We start from the raw sequence: 24711 nt of genomic DNA on the forward strand, positions 1-24711 counted from the left end.
TCATCAGAGTTCCCCACCCCCAGCTTCAATCACAATTTCCACAAGTTCAGTGGAAAGCAACCAGGAAATGCCTTACTCTCACAGTAAAACTGCCTGTGTGCCACAGCTTTGGAGAGGGCTCCTACCATGGAGGCACTGCAGTGACTTTAGTAGACAAGGACCAGCAGCACCCCAGGTACTCCCACAGGGCTCCCGTCGTACTAAGGGTGTATCCCAGCACAGGAAGGAAATCCTTTCCATGTCCCTGTCCTCTCAGTTTAATCTTATCTTCTACCCATTACAAGCTTACTTATAGTTGTAGTAGTTTCTAATATTTCTGGGACGGTTTTTGTGTAAAAAGCCCTTAGAATTACATTCTCTGCACATTTTTTCATTCACCAAGAGTAGGCAGGAGTGTTTTTTCCTTTGAAAGGCTGTTGTTGAAGCTGGTGGATCCCCTTCCCAGGCTCATTGACAGAAAGGCGGCTTTTCCCAGACCCACATCCAGTCTGCTCTGCCTTTTCACATGTACAGGGTAGGAATCACTGTCCTCTCTAGCTTCATACCAGTGAGTTTATACACACCTGAGTGAATCCGAGCAAACATATGGGACTTTAATTGTGTTGTGCATTTCATCTTCATGATGAAATGTAAGACTGTTGATGTTTTATATCAGCTGATAAAAAAGCCAGTTTAAAAAGAAAAAAGTGTTATACAGATGCTTGTTATGCCAAAACCCAGCTGAGGGTCTTCTGTTGGTTAATGCACTGAGGAAGCGGATGCCTAAGCCGTTTCCTTCCCTGGAGCTCCAGCAGCCACAGGACTTGGTGGGCTCCTGGAGAACACTCGAACTCCACCAATGGCTGGTGACCTTCAGGGGCTGTACTGTGTTCCCTCCCCCTCCCTGACTGTTGAGGAAGGACGAACTGAAGTTACGGGCTGACTTACAGATGACATTCAATGCCCTGCGGTAGCCTGAGCACCACAGCACATGCCTTACACCTTTGGCAAAGAAAAGAGTGGCCACCACACGCTGCTGGGCCGCTGCCATGTTCCACCCTGGAGTTGGGCCCACTCCTTGATGCCTGGAAAAAGATCAATGCACAGTCCTCTGATTTGCTTCTGCCGTTGAGTCTATACTGCTTTAAAATAAAACACGTTGATCAACAAGAAAATCCTTCAGCTCTCTGAATTGATGTGGGTTTGAAACGTCTGCGAAACGAGCTTGTTTTCCGGGCCCGTGCTGGGGTGGCACAGCAGGCTCCTCGGGGAGGGGAGGCACTTTTCAAGTGAGGACAGAACCGCCACGAACCGACTCATTTTCGGTCACGTTTTTAGCCCTCGAAGTGCGAGGCGGCCGGGGTCCCTGCTCGCTCTGAAGCTCGGCAGATACCCTCGGACACGGATGGCCAACACCCTTGGAACAGCAGGCAGGCGCCGCTCCCGCTGCCCGCCGGCCTAACGAGGCTGGTGGGATCTTTACTCAAAGGCCTAATTGCCGGGGAGGCGGCTGAGAGGAACCGGGCCGGGGAACGGCGGCGGCTGCCCCCTCGGCTCGGGGGAGACACCCGGAGGGATCCCCGGACGGGCGGGTGGGTCCGCCCGGGATAGCCCAGCGCGGGCGGCCCGCGGCCTCCCCTCTCCCGCCCTCTCTCCCTCCCGTATCCCTGGGTCCGCCCGTATCCCTGCATTCCCTGCTGCAGCAGCATCCCCTCCTCCCCTCAATCCCATCAGTAGCGGCGGCCCCGGGTTCGGCTCCCCGCGCTGCGGCGGCGCTCGGCGGCGGCTCCCCCCGCCGCTGCCGCCATGTTGGGCTGCTGCGCGCTCGGCGGCGGCGGCGGCGCCTGCCGCGTGTGACCGCGGGAGGGAAGGGAGGGAGGGAGGGAAGGAAGGAGGGAGCGGCGGGGGAGAGGAGGGCGCGGAAGCGGAGGGAGGGAGGGAGCGAGCCGGGGAGGGAGGGCGCCGCCGCTACCCCTCCCCGCCGCCCCGCCGCCCCGCGCACGCACACACACACACGCACCCCGGACACGCACCGCCCGAGGATGCCCTTTGCCCGGGGGGGCGAAGCCGGGAGGGCATCGCGCCGCCGGGAGTGAAGCCACCGCCGCCGTCGTCGGGGCCTCCCGGCCCGCAGCGTGCGGCCGGAGCGGGGACGCCGGCGCTTCCCCTCCGCCCCAGGACGCGCACCCGGAGGAGGAGGAGGAGAAGGAGGGCGCCGTCTCCGCAGCAGCAGTAGCAGCAGCCGCCGCCGCAGCCATGGGAAGGATTTGACAGGGCTCGGAGCGCTTTTGCCGGTGTGTCGGGGCGCGCGTCCCGCCCGCCGCCCCTTGGCGCAGCGGAGGAGAAGGGGGCGACGATGAAGACTTTAGTTTTTTTGAATCACTGAAAAGCCTTAAAAGGAGACTCGGTAAGGAGGAGGAGGAGGAAGGGAAAGGCTGCCTGGGGCAGGACGTGGCTGCGCCCTGAGGAGGGGGGGCTGCGCCCCACCCCGCGGTGGCCGCGGAGGCGCTGCTGGGGCCGGGGGAGGCGGCGGGGTCGACGGGGCTGCGCGGCCCCCTCATCCCTCCCTCCCCGCCGGTGTGCGCCCTCGTTTCTTCGTCCTTTCGCTTATATAAACACGTAAATACGCCTGTTTTTCCCTTCCCATCCGTTCTGGGAAGCGGATCCGGAGGGGCTGTTATCCCGTGGTGCTGCGGCGGGGCTCCTCTCAGGATTGCGCTGCATGATCTGCATCGGGAATGAAGGAGAAGACCTTCTTAAATATATAAGTGCGTGTGCCTGGGCACGCACAGTGAAATCGGTGTCAGTCAGTCTCGGCTGAATTTGAGTGCAATTATTATTATTAAAGCACCAGGAGTGGCCATATATTCTCCCCCCCTCCCCCCTTCTTATTAAGCCTATTACATTTTTTTAAGTATAACTATTTTCTTCGCTTAAAAATCATATGTACACAGATATACACACTACATGTGTGTGCCTGAAACTCCAAGGGTTTAGTTTCAGGCTGGGAACACCGAGGTAGGCTGGAAATTAAGCACTGCCACGGTTTGACGCTTGTTAAAAATACTGTTGACTTCTTTTTAAACAACAAAACCCTCAAAAGTTGTTTTTTTTGTTGTTGTTTTTCTGACAAAGTAATAATAATCATTAAAAAAGAAACCCCAATGCAAACTGAAACAACCATGTCTGGAGAAGTGCGTTTGAAGCAGTTGGAGCAGTTTATTTTGGATGGGCCAACACAGACTAATGGGCAATGCTTCAGTGTGGAAACCTTGCTGGATATACTCATCTGCCTTTATGATGAATGTAATAATTCCCCTCTGAGAAGAGAGAAGAACATCCTTGAGTATCTGGAGTGGGGTAAGTTTGAATGTGTTTATTTTGTGTACATCCGTCCATGTTCCTGTCTGCTTTGTATAATGTCTCTGTTATTTATGTGTGAGAGGGATTGTTTATAACACAGTGTTTTACCGGGAAGTGTTATCAGTTTTACTGGATTTAAACGTGGTGGTGGTGCTAAAAAGAAATCCATATTGGTTATTTGTCTTCAAGGCGTGTATGTAAAACATACTTCATATTTTTTCTTTTTTTTGACTTGGATCAGACTCTGGTACTTGAGGCATATTTGTTTGCCTTCAGGCCCAGCTGTTGAGTTTTGTTTCCTAAAGTTGCTGGGAATATAGAATGGTAAGGGTTAAATTCGCTGATGCCTGGTAAAAGATCAGTGCATAATCCTCTGATTTGCTTCTGCCGTGGAGTCTATACTTCTTTAAAATAAAACATGTTGATCAACAAGAAAATCCATCACCTCTCTTAAATGATGTGGGTTTGAAATGCCTGTGAAAATGGAGGAGATCACATTCTCTTCTTAAACAAAATCATTGCTGACTTAAGTAGACTGATTTTCCTGATGAAGAAAACAGTTGAAAATCAGAATGAAACTGTATGTGTCCCCCCCTTTCCATTTTCTTTCTTCGTTTTGTGGGAGATAGACTATTTGCAGATCTTTAAAGGAAAGCAGGTGAATGATAGCATGCCAGTTCTTCTTAAGTTGTCACAGAACTGGTTGATTCAATTTTTTTCTTTTGAATTCTCTTTCTTCCTCCTTCTAAACTCAGATGTAAACCAGAAGATGCAGTCTGACATAAGAACCTTGATGAGAATGGTTGCTGTATCTGACCTTCAAACTTCAAAGTCATGCTGCACTTCTGCATTTGCATGCAGAACCATTTACCACATTTGCCTTGTAATAAATACATCAGCAGGCCTCCTTTATTAAAAAGCACATTTTTGAAACACCTAACAGGCATTTGATTAATTAGCTGGTTGAGCTCTTCAAAATTAAGTTGCTGAGGAAAGACATTGTTTTGATAACTGATCTAACAACTTGAGGCTGATATGTGTGTGTTTTATTTTCTTGCTCCTCACTGTAGTCATACTGACATCTAAAGGACATCTGACTCAGTAATTAAGTTTCTTGTAGTGTTCATATTGCACTGTTTTTTGTTTTCTTATTATCTGGAGAAACAGGCTATAATTAATGCATTCTAGCTAAGGAGGAAATAGTAATTAAAAGTACTTCTGAAGAATCTTTCCTCTCAAGCTGTGACTGGCATACAGAGGCTATGAAAGACTGGGAAAATATGATGGCTCCAAGGGTATTTTCTGTGCAGTAACGTAGTGTAGTCTGCAGTGGATCTAACCAGCTGATATCCTGTAAATCATAATAGTCAAGTTAACCATACCTAGATGGTCAGAGTAACAGTGTGTTTGAGACCCGTTGTATTGGATGCTTGGTGGTTGCTTGCATCATTACAAGGCTCTGACAGTACCTGAAGATTTCTGCAATAAACTTTCCAGGCTGCTGATGGAAATAATACACTGTTTTGGAAAGGCTGGAATAAGGTTTCTTCCTGCCCTATTTTTCCTGCTATTTTTCCACTCTCATGCTCCAGCTGTGTCTTAGCAGGACTCTTGAGCTTCAGAGAAGACCAGTTCCTCCCATTTCCAGGGCTGAGTTGCCTCTGTCTGCTCCCAGCTCTGCTGTCCAGACTTCTACCCTGGGATTTTTTTCAAGAGGGTTTCTGAGGTGAAACATAAGAACCAGCGGTCTCTGGTACCTGCCGTTTGCAGTGTCTGCGTGTATGATCTCTTTATCCTGCAAACACTCACCTGAGTTGTCTCCTCGGAGAGCCAGCCCTCCTGGTGAAACTAGCGGTCTCTGGCATTTCTGTTGGCATCAGGGGCTTGGCAAAATCAAGCTCTTAGAGAGGTTATGTACCCTTCAGTGCTGTGGTGCAGTGAAGTTGCTAAGGCTACCCTGCGCTTTGATATAATTGTGACCTCTCACATCTCTCTCCCCAAAAGGGGAAACAATGCAAGTGGTTGATTAGAAAGAGGTTATATGTGGTTTTAAGGTTGGAGATGTGCTGAGTAGTGGCAGAAGTGGAAGGCTGGCAGCCAGAAATCCTGGACTCTGCCCCCACCTCCCTGAATGACTCAATGGTGAAGTGCTTTCAGCTCAGTTTTTTTCAGCTTCTCTATTTGAACAGTAGGAGAAGTAGCACCAATTTTACACCGGGGAGTTCTGAAAGCTGCTGTATGGGAAGCGCTCGTGGTTTTGAATGTACCATATGAAATAGTGTGTATTAATTTATTTTTCCCATCAGTGAAATGAAACTTTATGCCTGATGTTTCTGCTGGTGGATGTCCGTTGGTTACTGTCTTGGAAATGCATTTTTTTGGTTTCTGCCAAGCATCTACAGATCTGCTCTATTACTATTAGGAGTGCAATCTGAATGCATCAAAACTGGTCATGGAATAGTATGAACTTATGTGTTTACAAGGTGCAAAGTACAGATTTACTCCTGAGAACTGATCATCATCTTAAGCTACATTTCTGGTTTTGTTTTGGTTTTGTTTTTTTTTAATTATTCCTTATAGAAATAAATAAGATTTATTGATATAGTTTTATTGTTTTTAAGAAAAGGCTAACAAATAGCTGTTCGGTGATCACAGACTCCTGTTGAGCAGCAAATCATTTTTTCTTGCTTTTCAGTGGTGCACTTATAAAGGTACTACTGTGTGGTTTTGGGGGTGGGGTTCTGTTCGTGGATGTGTATTTTTATATAAGTTGTTGAGAAGTTACATGCTGCATTTCACGTAAGACTGAAGCACAATCTAATTTTTGGGGGGAAAAGGTTTAGGAGGTATTCCAGAAGCTAATGTCTTAATGACAGCCATGTGACTGCAGCTATATTTAGGGCAACTAAGAAGCTTCATGTTCTAGTACTTAGATCTTTTAGGACTATTTTATGAGCTTGTTATCTAGAACTATAACATATTAAAAAAAATGAACCAGGGTGAAACAGTTGAGATCTGAACTGGTTGTTCACCTTTTGTTTTGGTCTGATGTTACAGGTTTAATTCAACAAGTGGAGAAAGTAAGGTCTCTACAATGTGAAGTTGAACTTTAAATTTTTGTAGGATTTAAGTCTTTTTTGGTGCTTGAAATTACATTAGACTAGAAGTGTCAGGTTAATTATTTTGTGATTCAGAATCTGCTTTGCTTCTAAAATCCTTTTTTTGTCTTTATTCCCTATTTTTATATGGTATTAGTTTTGTGACATATGAATAAGATCTTTAGATTTTGTCGTTTATTTTACATAGGTATCTTGTATGCTAAGACAAGGATGGAAACAGCCATTGTATTTGAGTTCTGAGGGTTAAATTGGGGCACATTTTGAGATAACAGGGAGGAAATGGAACATTTAAAATTGGCTTGTTCTATGTATTTGATCTCAGTTTTCGTTTTTATTGGTATTGATAGTTGTATTTACAATTTAGAAAAGGGCTTGTCTAATTATAGCAACTGGAGCTTACCAGAAAAAGCTCTTGAGAATTCCAAGCCCTTTGCTTTTTCTCTTCTCTGTGAGTATGAGTTGCCACACTGACGCAAGACTGTAAGGGAGGTGGTGAAGGCTGGTAATGTGAACTTGAAATTAAAACATTCTGATAAAAAGAAACGTTTGGAGGTGGTCTTGTTCTGTGAAAAATTCCTTTACAATGGCTCCAGTTTGAATTGGTTTTAAGAAGAAACTAGAACAATGTTATTTAGGATACATTGAAAGAATACTAGGATAAACTTCAAAATGTGTGTAGATTGAAGGGAGGGAAGATGTAGAGCACCACTAATAGCATGGTGAGGTCAGTGACTTGATGGAACCTGTGGTCTTCTAGGAAAAATCTGGAAGATGGGTTAAACTGTTCTGATTTCCTCTCCAGTAGAACTCAAAAGTTGTGGTGTTCATGCAGGGCTGTTATGGTCATAGGCTAGACTGTCATCATTGCTCTCAGGCTTCTGTTATTCAGATGTGCAGCATCTCATCTGGATGTTGAAAATGGTTCTATAACCGTGCAACTGATATTTTTCAAGACAAAGTTGTGAGGAGGTTATCTGTCTGTGTTTTCTTTCTGATGATCTCTCTCATGTTTTTTTTTCTTAAGAAAAAATGGTATGCCCATTTTTGAGCTAGGTTTGTTTTTAAATATCAGTAATAAAAGAAAACAAAATCTTGTCTCCAGATCCTGTACTTGTTCTGTGTTATTCGTCTCTGTAGGTCCTGAACAAATCACAGGCATTTTTAGCTATGAATTGCTTATATTTTGTTTTTCAAATAGACTGTTAAAAAACAATTTGTCATTTAGGTCGTATTCTTAGCAGACAGTAATAAGCGACTTACCACTCCGCTTCTTTAAGTTTTGTTGTGTTTTTTAAAGTAGATGTTTGTGCTTAGTACTTTCCAACCTTGGTGGTATCTGACCCTGGTAGTATCTAACCTATTAGAAATACTTTTTAAATTACATTTTAGGTATTAACTTTTTTATTCTGGTCATAAAAATGGGAATACCTCTTGGTCTGATATAAGCAAAACAGTTACTCAGTTCTTTCTGGGAAAGAACGAGCATCTTGCTTGTCAAGGCCACTTAATGTGCTTAAGTATATGCCTGATTTTAAATATGAGTTGTTTCATTGCCTGCAGCTGAACTGTATGAAATGATGGAGGTCCATCAATGTAGAAGACATTGTGGCATTCTTGACACACAGATTTCTGACTTTGTCTATGATAACACTATACTGCTTATTTTATGGAATGTGTTGTTTCAGATTGTTCAGCTGCAGCCAACAATTAAATGCTTTGTATTGATTAGGGTGGGAGAAGGAGGTTCTTCAGTGTTCTCAAATAGAAACGACCTTCACATCTCTGTGTTTCAGAATATTGTGTACACAGCTTTTAGAGAGATGTAGTTTTACACCAAATTACTTGACAAAGAAGAAAAAAGTAGTTGCAGGAAAACACGTAGAATGGTTGCCTCTGCAGACCTTACTGTTAGGTAGCTCTGTATTTAACCTCTATACCTTTTGAGTTGTGACCTTTCCCACATTTATTTCACTTTTGATTCTTGTCTTGAACACATGAAACTAATTACTGTAAATTTATCAACAGTTTGATGTGATCAAATGAGCTGTGAGACCATCCAGTTAATTCTACTTGTTTTGCGTTAGTTTCCAGTAGAGTGAGGCATTAACCCGTTGTAACATTTGTTTCTTAACACATTTATATTACACCAGGTTTTTTTAAAAAACCTTAATTTTAAGTAAAGATAAGTTTAAACGAGGTTTTTTTTGGCTGTTTTTGTTCTTTCGGCTGGGGAAGTTTGGGGGTATTCAGAGTTGCTTATTTTGGGGCCTGTTTGGGGTCTGTGTCTTTAGGTGGACTGATTTCTGTTAGTAATGTCCTGTTTGTTGCAAAGGAGTATGGCTTGCTTAGATAGAAAGCTAACTAATACGTAGTTTCCAGGAATTTTAGAAATGCCTTTATTCTGTACAGAAATTCCTGGCATGCTTTGGTCTAATGGGGACAAATGGAGAAATACAATTATATGAGTTAGTCTGCTCAGTGGGCATTATAAACCTCATGACAACACAATAAATTCCCTGTTACTAGGACATTTTGTGTTAAAGGGTTAATCCAGTAGGTTTTTTTATAGCTGTAAAATGTACTGCTGAAGATGTGTTTGAATTTTTAACCTCTGTGTAGCACATGATGCTGTGCCTTTATCTACCTGATTAAACTCCTTCCTTGCCTTTTGGCCCTTCTCTCCTGAACTTTACTGATGTGCTCTTTTATAACCTGCAGCATATTATTAGATCATAGCTGACTAAAAGAAGGATATTGGGCTCTAAGAGCAATGAACTTATTTGGCCCAATATAGTTTAATACTTTGATTTATATATATGTTCTTTTTTTTACAAAGATTGGGCGAAACTACTTTTCTTTTTGAAACTCTGCTTTATGCCCTTAGTGTTTGAATTCTGAATAGGAACAGCAAATACAAGTAATTTCACTTCTGAGTTGTACCTGTGGCTCTCTAGTCAAGGACCAGTGTTGTTTTAAAATTTTATTGCAAGTAAATTCCAAGTACAAAATTTCCAGATATAGTGGATGCAGGCTACTATCCTGGTAATCATTTCTGAAAGTGAACACTATAATAAATTATCCTAGATGTGCCTTTGGACAATATTAACCCATTCATCACATCCCTAATTACTTTTATATTCTAAAGAATTTACTGTCCCCATTTGTGCAGAAAACCTCCAGAAGCAATTAGATCTTGGGTCTAAGCTCTAAAACCTGACTAAAAAAGGTACAGTGGTTAGCTGAGGCAGAATTGAAAGAAAAGGCCAGCTCCTAGATTCTTAAGTTTTATCTTTTGGCAAAGCAGGCATTCCTTCTATAAGCATTTGTGCTTGTTTAATTTGATTTTCTTTTTCTGGCTGAACAACTGGAATATTTTGTTCTACTCTTGTCTAACTTACCTCAACACATTATTTTTCTAAAATCCTCATTAAGCTTGGGAATGCCACTAATGTGGACCAAAATCTTTAAAAAATGCAAGTGATTTAGGTCAGTCATGTGCAATCTTTTGTTAACGACAAGACTTTTATTTCAAATAGTTTAAACATGACATTAAGTTTAATAATAACTGCAAAAATCTTCTATTCAGGCGGGTCAGTTTGCTTTACTTCTAGTAATACAGCCTAATTAGGTTTACTAGCAGTCACCATGGATAAAATCCACATGAGGTATATCCAGACTCCTGAGACTTTGTGTTTCATAATTCTTCCTTATCCGTATCCAGACTTCCAGTTTGATTTAAATTAGTTTTGTTACACAATATTGCAGATTTCTTTTATTCTTAGGGAGCAGCTTCGTAGTGCACCTTCTCTCTGCATCTTTTTGAAAAGTTTTGTGTCTGGAGCTTGTAGATGTTATGAGCTGCAGTATTTTCCTTGGCCATTTTGAGGGAAGAATAAATATATTTTGTTCAGCAGTTTAGTAGAAATGTACAGTAATTCTATTTGTAGGAAGACTAGGTGAGTTTAGTGTGGCAAACAGGAGGGGAAAAAAGTATTTGTACGAGATAATTACATTCCCTTTAAACGTTGTGGGATTAGAACAGCAACACTTAGTTGGTCTTTTGTTAAATTTCTTTCCAGTCTCAGAAGTCTGGGCTTGGGGGAGGACGCTCATGTCTTAGCTTAGGAGCATGGAAGTACTTTGGCTTCAGAGTGGAGGGTTCCTGAGCAGTTTTTCTGTGTAAAGTGATTTTTTAATTATTATTTATTTTATATTTTTAAATGTTCCCTCTCACTATTGTCTTTGTTTCATCATTTTCATCTTAGAATGCTACCCTGTTTTAGACTTGCATGACAGTCTTGCTGGTAAGGTGACCTCACCAATGGTGAACGGTCCACAGGTCTCCATTTCTGAGTCCTTCCTCCTTTCCTTTCTGTGTGTTTTCCACAGCTGATGTTATTCCAAAGCAACACTTTAATGTACTTGACTGCTCTAAGGTGAGGTCTCCTGAACTTCTTCCTCACTTCCGTTCTGTTGCTTTTCATTCCAGCAAGATCTCGATTTGTTTTTCTAATATGATGTGGATATACATGAGTCAGTCCGATATTCCATGGCCAGAATCTCGGTTTCTGGATTTGCATTGAGTTTTTTTCTTGGTTTCTCCCTAGTCACCCCCAGGCTGTCATGGTTTGGTTGGCCAGGTTCATAATATAGAGGTTGTTTGTGGAGAACAGTAACAAAAAGTTTTCACCTGTGTGAGAAATACACTCAGGCCTTAACCGCGGGTCCATCCACACAGTGTTTCCTGTAAAGACCCTGCACATTTCTTATTAGATCCAGTGTGTATCAATTGATTTGCTGTCATTAATCATTTCAGCTTGTAAGCTGTTGTAGAACTGGAGCCTTGGGCTGTTTGCTCTGGCTGTGAGTAAGAAGTCGTGATCTGTTTCACTCCTGTAGTCTAAATAAGATGACTCTTAAGTGAGAGTACAGCTTTATTATTTTAATACCTGAAACTAAAATAAAGAAGTGATAGGAAGGGTGGCAACGACTTCTGTTACAGGGCTGCCAGGTGGTTTAAGAAAATGTGGTTTGTGCTGTGGGACACCATAGTCCCAAGGTATTTCCTGCTCTTGCTCATTAAAGTTCTTTCACCTTTACCACGCTGCCTTTTGTAAATAGAGCGCTGTGTTGTCTGAATGTTTTGCAGGACACATGGTAACGAGGAGGAAATACAAGTTGGTATTTTGATTTCACTGGTTTTGTCTTGGGTGGGAGCTGACGTGACGGTGTCTTAAGGCTGGCTAATTCCACTGATCTTTGTTTTGTGGGTGCTTACATGGGCAGAGGGGCACAATCCAGTCGAAAACTAACCCAGCAAAAACACGTTGAAATCTGTCACTGTGGTTGTGTGGAGATACTGTACTGGTGTGTGTATAAAAGGAAGGGGCTAGGACTGTGACAGCCCAGACTTCAGTAGTTTCACCTACTGTAGCTTCTGTGCTCCAGGTTTAGAGGCTGCCTCTCAGATTTCCTCTAGCATGCCAGGGAGCTACAATTTTTAAGCAAATTTTGATGTTACCCTCTTTTTCTGATAGATACTTGGTGTAGAAATTCAGTGAGTCTTATTGTTTATGTAGCAGTTTCCAAAACATTTATTTTCGCAATGAGAAAATGTCTAATCATGAGGAGGGATCTTCAAAATAACTGCCTGATTTTGATGATGGCAATTCCTTGGGAAAAAAAAAGTATAGGAATATTTGTGTGTTCTGTGGTATTTGGCATAGTATCACTCAGTGTCTTTGAACAGTTTTCCGTGTACATTTTGTAACTGAAAGACAAGGATTCTTCGTTAACACACTTGGAATTGTTCTGTTTCCCCCAGCATTTAGAAAACACATGATGTTCTATTTTGTGATAATTTTAAAAGATCCTTTTATAATTTTAGTAGGGACTGACACAAAAGAGGCTTGTTTTCTGTCTGAAGAGATATGATAGAGGAAATTATAAAAGCTGCCTCCTATGCAAACAGAAATTTGCAGAGAAGGCCATTATCATTTCACTGTTGTGCCATTTCACCCCCAGTGTTGACTATTTTCACCTTCACAGCTAGCAGCCACTTTCAACTAACTTCTAAACTTCTGCATCTTTACAGAAGTCATAATTTAACTCTTGAAATAAGCCTAGGCAAATGAGTATTTCTGGATCTAAGTAGGCTGGGTAAAAAATACGCTCTCTCTACTCCTGTGTGTTACCGATTTTTCTGAAAACAAGGAGTGATTTAATGTCTCCACTGATGGTAATCCAGGCTCTCAAAATGCAAACTCTATGTAGAGTTAAGGTTACCAAGAAAAGATGGTATATGATGTGTATTACCACAACTGGTGTGTCTTATTGCCTTGACTTGGTGTTTCTTGGTTAACCTGATCCTCGAGTAGCACTTTGACTTCAGAGAAGATGATCTGGGAACCGGTTGCTTCTAGTGGCATAGCTTCTTAGCTACTTCAGTGAGTATCTGTACAAATACAATGCTGAATATATGCTGCAGAAGCTCATGTTAGCACCAGAAAAGTATCTTCCTGGATGATTTAGCAGAGATGCCATCTGATCTTGTCAGTAGTAGCCTAGTGTTTGAACTTTCTGGGGGAGAAAAAAGGGTGCAGCGGGGCAAGGAGTTGATAATTTGCTGTCTAGCTGCACTCTTGAATTTTTTACATTCTTTTTCTGCAAAACTAAGATCATTTAATGGAATTCATATTATTTACCGACAATATTACATTCACTTTGTGATCTTTGGCACTACCAATAGTAGGGAATCTCTTCCAAGAAATTCTTGACATTAGTACTTAAAAATTTGCCTTAATTTCACCATTAAGTTTTCTTCATAAGGGAACAATCCAGTCTAAAATTTTTTTGCTTTGTTTTGGTCATGTAATTTATGTTATCAGTAAATGTATTTAACCATATGTATGATCATATTTATAATTACAAAAGCTTCTTAAACACCCCAAAATCTACATGATATGTTGCTGCACACTGACTGGTTCAAAGCCTCAATGTATTCAGCTCTACACTAGGTTGAATTTGTGGCACTAAAATCTTTCAGTGGCATCAAACTGTCATATGATTATTCAAAACTTGTATAATTTTGTTCCATGTGGCCTTGTAATTTTTTTCTCCGTCTACTTAAATTAGGAAGTAGAAATTTATTGATAATTCTTACTGATGACTGCTAATGATCAGCAAAATCAATTTTTACATTTTAAAACCTAGGTGTTAAACAAACATTATTCTATCTCTAAAAGAACAGTTTCTTGCCTTGTGTCTTTCACTTCAGAGAGGGCTTCCATCTTTTGGGGATTTTCTTTATGTTTTTGTTTCCTCTTTCTGTTTTTCCAGTTGGATCAAATCAAGTCACATGTTTGGAGCAAATATTTTCGTTAGTAGTTTTGACGTTATCCCACGTTACTGAAGTAGTAAAGAAAACTTTGTGATTGATAGATTTTTGTGGCACTTTTGCTGATGTTAGGCTATCATTTGTTACTCCTTTTCCTTTGGATTTTCAGTTTCTCTCAGGCTCACCTTCTCCAGCTCTTTCTGCATTCCCCATCCCTGGCATGTGAAATCACGCGCTCTTACAGTGACAGGGTGCGAAGGTCATTCTTGGCACCGTTCCAGCATCAGGGGTACAAAACCATTTCAGAGGAAACTTACAGGAGATGGAAGATGGCAAAATTAAGTAAATTTTGGCAAAGCTACAAGGATTTCTTCTTGGTACGCCGATCGTTGTTTTCAATAACAGCCCCGCCACCGTCCCCCTTAGAGCTTGTGGCAGAATTTTCAGGACCTTCAAGAGAAACCAGGTCAAGCATGTCAAACTGCACCTTTGAGTTAAGCATAAACACCTGTCACAGGGGCTTCAGGTCCTTTCTGTGTGTATGTATGTGTGTGTGTGTGTGTTTGTAAAACACAGTGCAGAAGAGATGCATTGCTAATACCTGATGTTTTCTGTCGCTTGGAGTATTCAATTAAGACAGAAATATTTGAAGTCTGTAGGTGTGCTGCTTGCTGACATTTTGAACCTCACAATATCAACCTAGGACTTGACAAATAAATCCAGATTCTCTCCTTTCTCTCTGCTATAGTGTCTGTCTCATACTGTATTCTTCTGTGCCTGGCACTTGAGGACTTGGGTGCTATTTTCCCTGCTGCTTTTTTCTTTTTGAGAGAAAAACAGCCTCTCCACTGAAAGGCACGTTCCCAGGTGGTGTGTCAAGACTTCAGATAGTTTAGACATCTGAATGGGGACAGATTCATCAAATGGTAGGCGTTGACTTAGCAGCTATGAGCCAAGATTGTCTGTCTGGTAGGAAGACGAAAGCATTTGTAAGACTAATTCTGCTCTCATTTAATGGAGATAAAGTGTATTGTTAATTCACTGATACCCGTGTGGTATTAAAGCAGTTCATATTGGCTGCTGAACTTTTAAAGAAAGCCAAGCCACTTACTTGAGGGCATTAACTGGTTAAGTATTTAAAACTAGAGTTCAATTACTGTAGCTTTTTCTAGATGTCAAGAGAGAATATTTTCTTTATTTTGCTATACATTTTTAAAGTATACTTTTAAAATGTGTATTTGTTTCCAAGTTGGGAGGGATGTAAATATACGTTTTTTCCTAAATATACGTTTTTTCCTTTCAATAATATGACTCCTAGTGAGAAAGTAATTTACAATAATATTGGGTATTTGGCATATGTTGCCTTAAAAACCTGTTTGAGAAAACTTATGTGTTATCTTAAATATCTCTGCAAAGAAATGGAGACAGAGATGTGATTTGTTGAGGGCTATTCAAAAATTCAGTGGAAAAACAGTTTCTAGGGTCCAGGTTTGTATGTGTTCCTTCCAATTTAATTTTTTTTCTTTAAGGTTTTTCAAAATGTTTGCTGTGGAAATTCCTGAAGGTGTGGGTGGCTTGTAACTTCTGTGTGTTTAAGTGCTTTATTTATTTGCTTTAAATTTCCAACATACTGTTTGGATACCCTTTCTAATCTTATTTCTGTGATCTTGTTGCTGCGATGTCCTCTTTCCTCCCTCTCCTGTAACTTTAGCATTGTACAACTTGGAGCAGTAGCAATTGTTTTACTTCTCATAAAGGAAGTGCTCTCTTGTGCAGTGGATGCTTGCCAGAATTGTGTTTTGAGCAACTGTTTATGTATGTTGAACTTGGACCTCCATAAAAAATTAATCTTCTTTTAACTCATTAAGTGTTTTGTACCTCACCTTTTCAAAAGTCTTTCCTGCAGCACCACAATACCCATACCACTGACATTTCAGAAAAGTTTTCCTAGAGTGTCTGAATGTCTTAATTAAATTGTAATGTGTTCATTTAAATCTCGTCTCATATTTCCTATTTATGGAATAGGTCTGCACCGTCTCGTGCAACGTTTAGGGTTTGCTTAGCTTGAGTGGGCTTTGGGGAACACAGTTGGTTGTGGTGGAGCAAGTAACTGTTAAACTGCAAAATTCAGATCATTGCTACATTAGAAAGTTTTCCCTAACACTTTGTTTGCTTTCAGGAAGTCAAATATGATAACAACGGAGATAACCAGGAACTCTCGATTATAATCTCCAGCTAATGCTGGAAATGATATCCTGGAAAGCTGTATCTGCATAGGTATTGCTTAAAAAAGTTTTAACTGAAGGTTGAGGCAAGTTCTCTTAAAGCCTTGTGTTTAGTCATCTGTTGAGGTAAAAAAGACAGTGTAAGTGGGAAGTTTTGTAGTAGGGATACTTCTGTGGATCAGGAAATTCCCCCTTCCTACCCCTCCTTCTTTTCTGCCTAGTGCTCCTGAGATCTGCTTCCTGCCGGTTCCCACTGGCACTCTGAACTGCCCTGTGAGGAACTGATTTTAAAGCTACTGAGTTCTAAGTAAAACTCAACTTTCCATCAAGAATGGATGCTCTACATTTTTACTTAACTTTGGTTTTGTGTTTTGTGCTTAAGAACCTCTGAGCACGGTCTGTAGGGTGCCTGGGGGTTGGTTAGTGGTCAGTTTGTTTATACAGCAACTTACTCATGACATACTGGAAGAGAAATGCAGAATTTTTCTTATTCATATAGTACTTGAAAAGAAAAAATCAAGAACTATTCATGAGCTATTACTTTGGAGATAGCAGCTATCTCCCAGGCACAGTGTAATTTATGTAGTACATAATGCTTTGCGTCAGTAGTTATTATTATATATGGGACAGTTTGTTTAATAAGGATATTTCTAAGTGATTTCACTGCCTCGTTATAATTTGCATTTACTTTGTGTTTTGTTTGTGCAGAAACGTTTTGTACAAATCACTGTAACTTGTTTTTTTGCTCTGGCAGATTTAAATGGCAGAAGTTTTTGAAGTGTCCCAAGGTAGTTACTTATGATATACCAGAAACAGAGAAATTGGAGCTGGCATTGAGTGTCTCAGAGTTCTTCAGTGGAAGTATGACAAGAGTTGGAGTTTGCCTTCCATGGCCTTCTGCCGTAGCCAGCCCTTGTGCATACTTTCTGGACAAGGGGAAGGAATTCCTCTGCTCTGCTGTTGCACACTTTGTACAATGACAGTGATTTAGGGTTCTCATTCTTGATGTGGTACATTAGAACTTTAGAAACTTACCTCCTGTTCTTTCTTTTACAGTCAGGTGTGGAAGGTCATGAATGAATTGGTGCACTGAGGTGTTAGGCTTCCTTAAACTGAACTTGTTTTCTTGCAAGTCTGTGGAGAGTGGAATTTGGGGATTTAGTCCAGTCTTAGCTTCATTAGAACATAGATAGAGAAGAGTAACTTTTAATGAATTCTTTGGTTGTTTAAAGTGAGCTTTCTTGAAAAAAATTATTAGCAAAATATTAGACTTCAGCCTGGCCACATGACAACTGAAATAATGGATAGTCATTCACACTTGTATAAAATCAAAGGCAGAGCAGTAGTGGGGTTTAATTTCTTTTTTTTCTTTTTCAGTGGAACAGTAACATCTAAATGAAGTGCAAGCTAGTGCAAAACCGGATCCTACATCAGTATTTGTTCTGGAAAGCTGCAATAGCTCATTTGTGGTTTTCATGCTTGTAAATAATGTAGTTATCCCACCTCCTGCTGAATGTTTTTATTCTTTATATTTTCTGCTGATGAATGTCTCTGCTTCTCTGAACTATGTTAAGCAGAGTATAGAGCCAATTATTCACTGATTCCTCAAGTTAAATCCCAAATTCTACTGAAAAATTTAATGTTCTCCTGGAGGTTCTTGAGTCCTTTTCTTCTCAATTCCATGTAACAGAGGAAGCTTTCTTTTATGTTAGTATAGTAAGTCACTTCCATTTTGTGATCTCAGTTCTGTGGTAGGTGAGCTGCGGATTAAATGCAGAGTAATTCCTTTGCTCATTCCTTTGAATGCTTTTTTCCCTCTTGCTTGTGCCTTTAACTGGTAGCTGTCACTGAATTGCCACACACAAAAAATCTCCTAGACTTTGTTAGCACAGTCAAAATAATCGTTGTTTTAAGATACTTTGCTGCACCCAGCATGATAATAATTTTCCTGTGTGTTGGTTCAGTTCCTCAAAAATGTTACTGCAGATGGTTGCACTGGGGAATAAAAGGCACGTTTCTTTTTTGTGATTTTGTTAACTGCATGCAATGCATAATTTTGGGCCTTATTAGCTGAGCAGAGTAGATAGGATTCAGAACTTGAAGTAATACTTGAAGTATTCTTCTTCTTTTTTTATGTTTACAGTATTGGGAGAAGGACAAACACAAGAAAAGTCAACGTGATTGTTTTTTTTTTTTTCCTTTCAAACCTGGTAGCTCAGGAAGGAAACTTTACCATGAAAAGAGAAGTTGATCTGTTGCCATCGCAGTGGTATTGCAGAGCAACGACCTTCTGGTCGTGTTCAGGGCACTGCCCTCTGTTCAACTTCTGCACAAGCGCAGAACACATAATTGGTGGTTCACAACAGCCTTCCCATGTTTGCTGAGAGTTCTGACTCATGCTTAAACCTTAGTATTTTGTCGTGAGCAAACTGTGAACCCTAAAGCCTGTGTTGTCCCAAGATATGTATTTTGCTTTTGAGTGGTTTCAGATTGCTGATAGATCAGGTAGGACCAAATCTTGCTTACCTAATTCTCAGAATTATGCCAGGTGTGTTGTACATTCAGTATGACTTGAACAGTGTACAAGGATTGTCTTTGAGCTGATTGACCTGGGATATAGTTTCTCCTGAATTTGAGGAGTTTGTGTCATACAAGAAAGTGTCCCCACTGCCCAGCAAACATCAGCAAATCTCGGGCAGTCTCTATTAAGATCAGGAGCCAGTTCTACCTGGCATTTGGAAATACAAGGCCTAAGTCATGACTGTGTTACTGCTTTCCTGTTTTATATCAAACTGATGTTTTGAAAGCATCTGTGGAGATAGAATCCTTCCACATTCACTGGATGTTGAGCATTTTTTGTGCTGTTTCAGTGATTACAGGGCAGCTCCACAGTTTGACATCTGCACGCCTGCGGGCGGTGAACTGATTGTCAGTTGAAATGTGTCTGCGACAGCACAGAACCAACTTAGAGAAGTGAAGAAGATGTATTGTGTAACTGTACCTTGTTGATGGGACACTTTTTTTATTTTTTATTTATATCTTTCCCAGAAATGCACCACCAGATCGCAATGGTGTAAGAGTAGAGTAAGGAATGGCTATGTTGGTGTTGTGAAGAAATTTACTTTGTGGTCTTTGTGCGTCTGTGAAATAATTTGGCTGCGTAAATGCTTGAGCTAATTCTGGGTTTACTTTAAAGGTCAGGGAATTCCTTCTAGTCTGAAAGAAAGGATATGTGAGTGTCATTTATAGCTTTAGCCAAAATAGCCTGTGTTGTCTTTTATTGTCAAATGGGAAGGTAAGATGCATTCCATATTGCAGTGGGGAATCTTCCTGGAATTGCTTAACAGGTTAATGGTGTTCGTTTCCATACTTTTATCTACTTGTGGGCACTTCAGCGTAGAACAATGAAGCATCAGACTTCAGGAAGAAGGAGCTGGAGGCAGCCGGTCTCTGCAGATCTACTGACACATCATGAATTTTAAACATGCTGCAGAGAAGAGTGGGAGAGATGTTTTTGCTCTTTCCAGGGGCTGTGCCCCTTGTCAGGCCTGAGCATCCACTGCTCAGAAATTTGGTTTATGATCACCTTGAACGTAATTTTCATGTAGATGTATCCTGAATGTCACATAAGTGGGTACTGTGTGAAAGTTTTGACGTTATTTAAGTGATTATTAAATGACTTCAGAATACAGTAAACATTTCTGAAAATACTTTTTCATGCTGATATGTCTGATAAAAATACTGAAAGAAACAATTAAGATGATATAAACACAAATTGATAGAATTAACTATCTGTGTGCATCCCATCTTCATCTGTAGCTGTATGATGGTGATGTTTTCCCTGCCTGTTCTTCTCATCACCTGTTTTGAGTATCCTCTAGGACAGTAGAGTTCTGGAAATTCATTGAGATTTTGTTGGGAACTAAGTTGTCAAAGTAAGCAGTTATGTAGTAAATGAAGTTGTGGTTTGCTGAGAAGGAAATTATTTTTTTTTTATAAGAGTATTGAATGATGCTACGACGACTTTTACCCTCTGGCTGACTGCTACAGGGGATTGGGGTTTTTTCATGGAATACTGGATATTAACCACATATTTTGTATGTAGCCAGTATTGTGCATTCATCACCGTATGGATTAATTGACTTCTCGTGGTTTGATGTGAAGAGATACCGAGAACTCTCAGCTGTCACTGAAATCAGCTGGAGTTCTGCTTTAAATTGTAAAGCTCTATATAATGCTATGTTCACTAAAAACTTCATATGTATGGAATTCTAAAATTATTGGTTAGTATGGGATGACTGCTTTTTCCCCTTAATTTCTCATGTCCCAGTTCCTGTTCTCATAAAAGCGATATGATTGCTGCTTTTCAAGGATTATTTTGAAAGGCAGTGTATTTTGGAGCTTGCTATAGAGTACAGTTTTTGTGAGAATTCACAAGTCTTGTTGCACAATAAATAAGGTGGACCATTTTCAGGAACCACATGAATATATTTTATCTGAGCATTGGAAAAGTCAGAGAATATCATCATTTGTCTCTCCATGGCCTCTAGTTTGTCACCGTCCCAAACTTTAGTCTTCTTTGGCAGTGATGTCTTGTATTTTGGTTTTTTTTTCTCTTTGACACATACTTGTCCAGTCCCAGTTTCATTCCAATGAATTGTCTTTAGGTTTTGTTTTTAACAGAGTATTCACTTTGTAAATTGCACATTGCAAGGCGTGTATATTTTCTCTACTTCATTTATTGTTGCAGCTGCAGTTGATCAGGGCAGCCTGCTTCTCTGAACATAACTGATACCATTTTTGAAGACAACTTCTGTTTTGAAAGAGAGGAGTGGAATTTTTCTGAATTAAAATGAGGTGTGATAGAGCTACTAATAGATGTGGAAAGGGGAAAGCCTATATAAAAGAAGTGGTGACAACTTTCATTTGGCTTAGTCTCAGTGCCACTATGTTTTGTAGAAAGCTAAAGAGGGGGCGTGCTGTGCTAAAAATAAGATAGTCTGTGTGTTAGAGAAGTAAGTGCGTTTTAGAGCACATGTTTAAAATTCCCATAGATTCAGTGAGAGTGTGGAAATGTATTTAAAGGCATCCAGGGAGGGATCCTGTCTGCCTGAAGTAGAGACTTTCTGTCATGTTCTTTCTCGTCCTTTAGGAGAGCATAGTTTGGCTTTTCGTAGCGCACTTGTCAGTTTGCCTTATCAACATTTTGCAGTTGATGCTTTTCTGTCTTTGAACACCCAAAGGTAACTCTAAAGCCATAGTTCAAAGTACTTTTTTTTCTTGCCTATTTGAGGGAGGGGTGGTTCTTGGGAAGCTACAGCTGCAGGATGTTTCAGCGTTTAAATGTACCTCAGCCAGTAGGGAAGGAAGCCAGTGTTTCAGTTCCAGCTCCAGACACTTGTGGCCAGAAGACAGCATGCAGGCCTGTAGATAAAGGACATTCTGTATCGCTTCTGCTTCACCATTTTTGGGAAAAGAGCACTGTGTTTTCCTTCTCCAGTGGTAGGCTTTGTAGTAGGAACATACTTTTCCAAACCTTAAGTTAGGAAGCAGCATAACACCAAAAAAATCCAAAGTACTGCTTTTTATACTTTCCTCTTTTAAAATCTCACTGCTACAGACCAAAACCAAACCAAGCTGCTTTTCATTTAGTCACAAGAATATTTAGAGCTCCACCCCTGTCATTGTGTACTTCATATCTGGTGTAGGAAAATCTTTCCTTTTGACAGAGATGTGGGCATTGTGATCCCTTCTTCACAAGAAGTGGGTGCACTTCTAGCCCTGGCACTGTTGCTCAGACTCAGAGAGTGCAGAACAGAGAAAGAAGGCCTTCAACAGAGGCAACAGAGAGATTACCTTTCTTTAACAGTGGTCAAATCCTTAATCCTTACATCCATGCTGTTTTGAGAAAGGAAACAAACAGTATAAAGATTATGCCTTAAACAGTGCTCCCATGTCACTCTTCATCAGCACTGTCTTATTTAAAGTTTTCCTGATGATTCATTACTGTTATCTTTTTCAGACCCTAAGATTGGAAGCTTTTACACCTCCCACCTTGCACTAAACTTGAGATCTTTTTGGATAAAATCTTTCTTTTAAGCATACTTAAAAAGACAGTGCATTAATGGCAGTGTTGGATACTCATTCCATAAAGTTGCTGGCAGTCTGTCTGTATTAAGTGTGGAGGCAGTGCTGTACCTGGAGGAATACAGATGGTAATGGTGCAGTTGTATAGGTGGCAAAAAGGTGTCTGACTCTTGCTAATTTGTGCAGAATGATGCAAATTGCATAGCAGATCTAGCTAGGGGAACTCAAGACAGATTTTATTGGCTAATGAATATGATTTTTCTGATCATATTTTCTGTCTAGTTCCTTAAAGGTAGTCTGGAACCTGGAAAAGCAGTATTTCTGTTCAGTCAGACAGCTGATTTTCAAGGTGTGGGGAAATTGCCTACAGGACCTTCTTAATGGTGGTCTTTGAAAGAGTGAGTTTTCATGTTGTAGGTTTGCCATATCAAGGTTACATAAAAGAGAAAAGAATTGGCACAGCTGTGTATTTTATTTTCTGTGTTTTTATGTGGCAGTATCAGTCCTCATGTTTGATTCTAATTAAATTCCTGATACTTGCTGTCTCTGTTCTTTAGTTGCAAAATGTGGGCAGCAGTTGATACGTGCTTCTCAGGAGTTCTGAGACTTGCTTAGCTGTAGTATGTGATGGGCTTTGGAGGATCCATGTAAAATATAATGTTTAGAATTGGAAGCCATAAACTGAGAATTTAATCTGGATCTCTGTCATACCTTTCTCTGTTGGTAGCCTTGGAGGTACAAAGTGTCCTTAGAACTAGTGAATCTGTGGAGTGCTGAGAGAGACAAAGAGGGCAGGTCATGGCCTCTGTACCCTGCATCCATGGGGAAATGAAACAATATGCATGTGGAATGGCTAAGCCTGTATTGTGCACCAGAGCTGTCCAGAGCTCTTTGCATTATGTTAACCTGTGCAGTACTCTCACCTTTGAATCAGAGGTTTATCTGAAATGCTGTGCAGTGTTGCTGCCTGCTTAGTTCTGTGAGAAGGCTCTAACCTACAAATACACCCATGCTTACCAGCTTGAGTGAAGGTATTTAGACTATCTTTATTTTGGTTGTGCATTTTGGGGTTTTTTTTCTGGCTGTGTGCCCATTGCAGGTGAAAATGTGAGAAGTGGAACAGGTACAGAATGCAAAAGTAATTTGAAATGGTTCAAATGTCTTGTTGTTTTTTAGATGGTCAGTGTCATCTGTTGTGTTCAGATCAAGTCAATGTTTTTGACTATTGTGAGCTTCTTAATTGTTTGTTTGTGGAGAAACAGTAAAGTTTGTACTGAAAAAGAATCCTTTAAGTTGAACATTTTTGTTTTTAAGAACAAAAGTAAAATTCTCCTGATCATATTTTGCTATTACCAAAGAGCTGTCTGAGGTATTCATCCACCTTTTCATTGCTCCTGAAGTAAGCACAGAGGAAGGAAGGGCAAGTTGCAGCCTGTCTTCACTGTTGATCTCATGCAAAGTGATGCACTAATCATGTCCATGTCGATAGTTTATAAACAAAATATTGTTTTAAGGAGCAGTTATGAAATTTGATTCTTTCAAACTCTAAAGAAATGAAGGTTTTGTAAAATAATGAAAAAGTCAATTGGCATGTGGTGGAGAAGAATTGGTGTGTGGTTTTTTGGTGCAATTTATTCCAGCTCTTGTGTCTACATATGAAAGGCAATAACTTTAGTGGACTTGTACAAAACTTCTGAGTTCAGGCAAATGCTTAGTCATGGCCCAATTCATAATATTTACAAAAAGTCATTTTGTGTGCTCAGATATGACTGCAGTATCATGCAAAGATTGTTAATTAAATTAAACAATTCTGAATTGCTTTTAAGATAAACGTCTGGTTTCTAGCTGCTCTAACAAAAGACAAATGGCTTTTCTGTTATGTGTAACCACTTTCTAATGAAACAGTTGTACAAATTGATTTTCTATTATTTTTTATTTAGAAATCATTTTGGCATTTACAGATAGATGGATAGTTGTGTGAGAACAAAGCATGGTGCAGCATAAAAGTGTTTTAATGTGAACAGTAAGTGTTATTAAGAGTCTGTTTAAAAACTGCTGCTGATCTGCTGTCCACTCAGGTAAAAGAGGATTTACAGACTTTTAAAATACGGATATACATTTTTAAAAAATGCAAGTAAACTGAATATATCTATTCTTATACACAGAAACTTTCTGATATATAAAGATAATTAGAGCTGTGTAAATGTGTACCTGTTTTGGTGTGTGTCTTTTTTGCAAGCGAGATTATTAACTGGATTTTCTCATGTGTTTTATTGTTTTATTATTTCTGAAGATTTACAATAAAAAAATGTGTACAGAATTTTTTGTGAATTGAAATCTGGAACGTGTATGAGTATATTTGAGTTTTGGAAATGGAATTGTGAGTTAAAACTGCGTGTTACTTTAATTCATAAAAGCCATTCCGTGGTGGTGAAATATAACTCTAAATGCTCCATGTTTCTGAGCAGTTTCCTTTTCAGGAAGGCATGGCCATGCTTAATTGGGTTTCTGAAGTTATTCTTGCATTGCAAATGGGATGCTGGAGGCAGAGGTTTCCATAAACAAATTGCAGCCAAGTGGAATTTGCTGGTGGGGGTCCAGA

The 24711-nt window shown here is 40.3% G+C and overlaps 1 protein-coding gene across 10 annotated transcripts in view; it reads left to right on the plus strand.

Moving 5' to 3' along the window:
• The first annotated feature begins 2126 nt into the window (after positions 1-2126).
• CDC42BPA (CDC42 binding protein kinase alpha) overlaps positions 2127-24711 on the plus strand; it is a 187188-nt gene continuing 164603 nt past the window's right edge. For all 10 annotated transcript variants that reach the window (XM_027659323.1, XM_027659324.1, XM_027659332.1 and 7 more), the window contains exons 1-2: positions 2127-2386; positions 3115-3339. In XM_027659323.1, coding sequence (XP_027515124.1) covers positions 3144-3339 — 196 coding nt within the window. In that variant the 5' untranslated portion in view covers positions 2127-2386; positions 3115-3143. The remainder of the gene's footprint in view (positions 2387-3114; positions 3340-24711) is intronic.

Source organism: Corapipo altera, unplaced genomic scaffold (assembly GCF_003945725.1).
Source record: "Corapipo altera isolate COAL_440 unplaced genomic scaffold, ASM394572v1 48, whole genome shotgun sequence".
Classification (NCBI taxonomy): Eukaryota; Metazoa; Chordata; class Aves; order Passeriformes; family Pipridae; genus Corapipo; species Corapipo altera.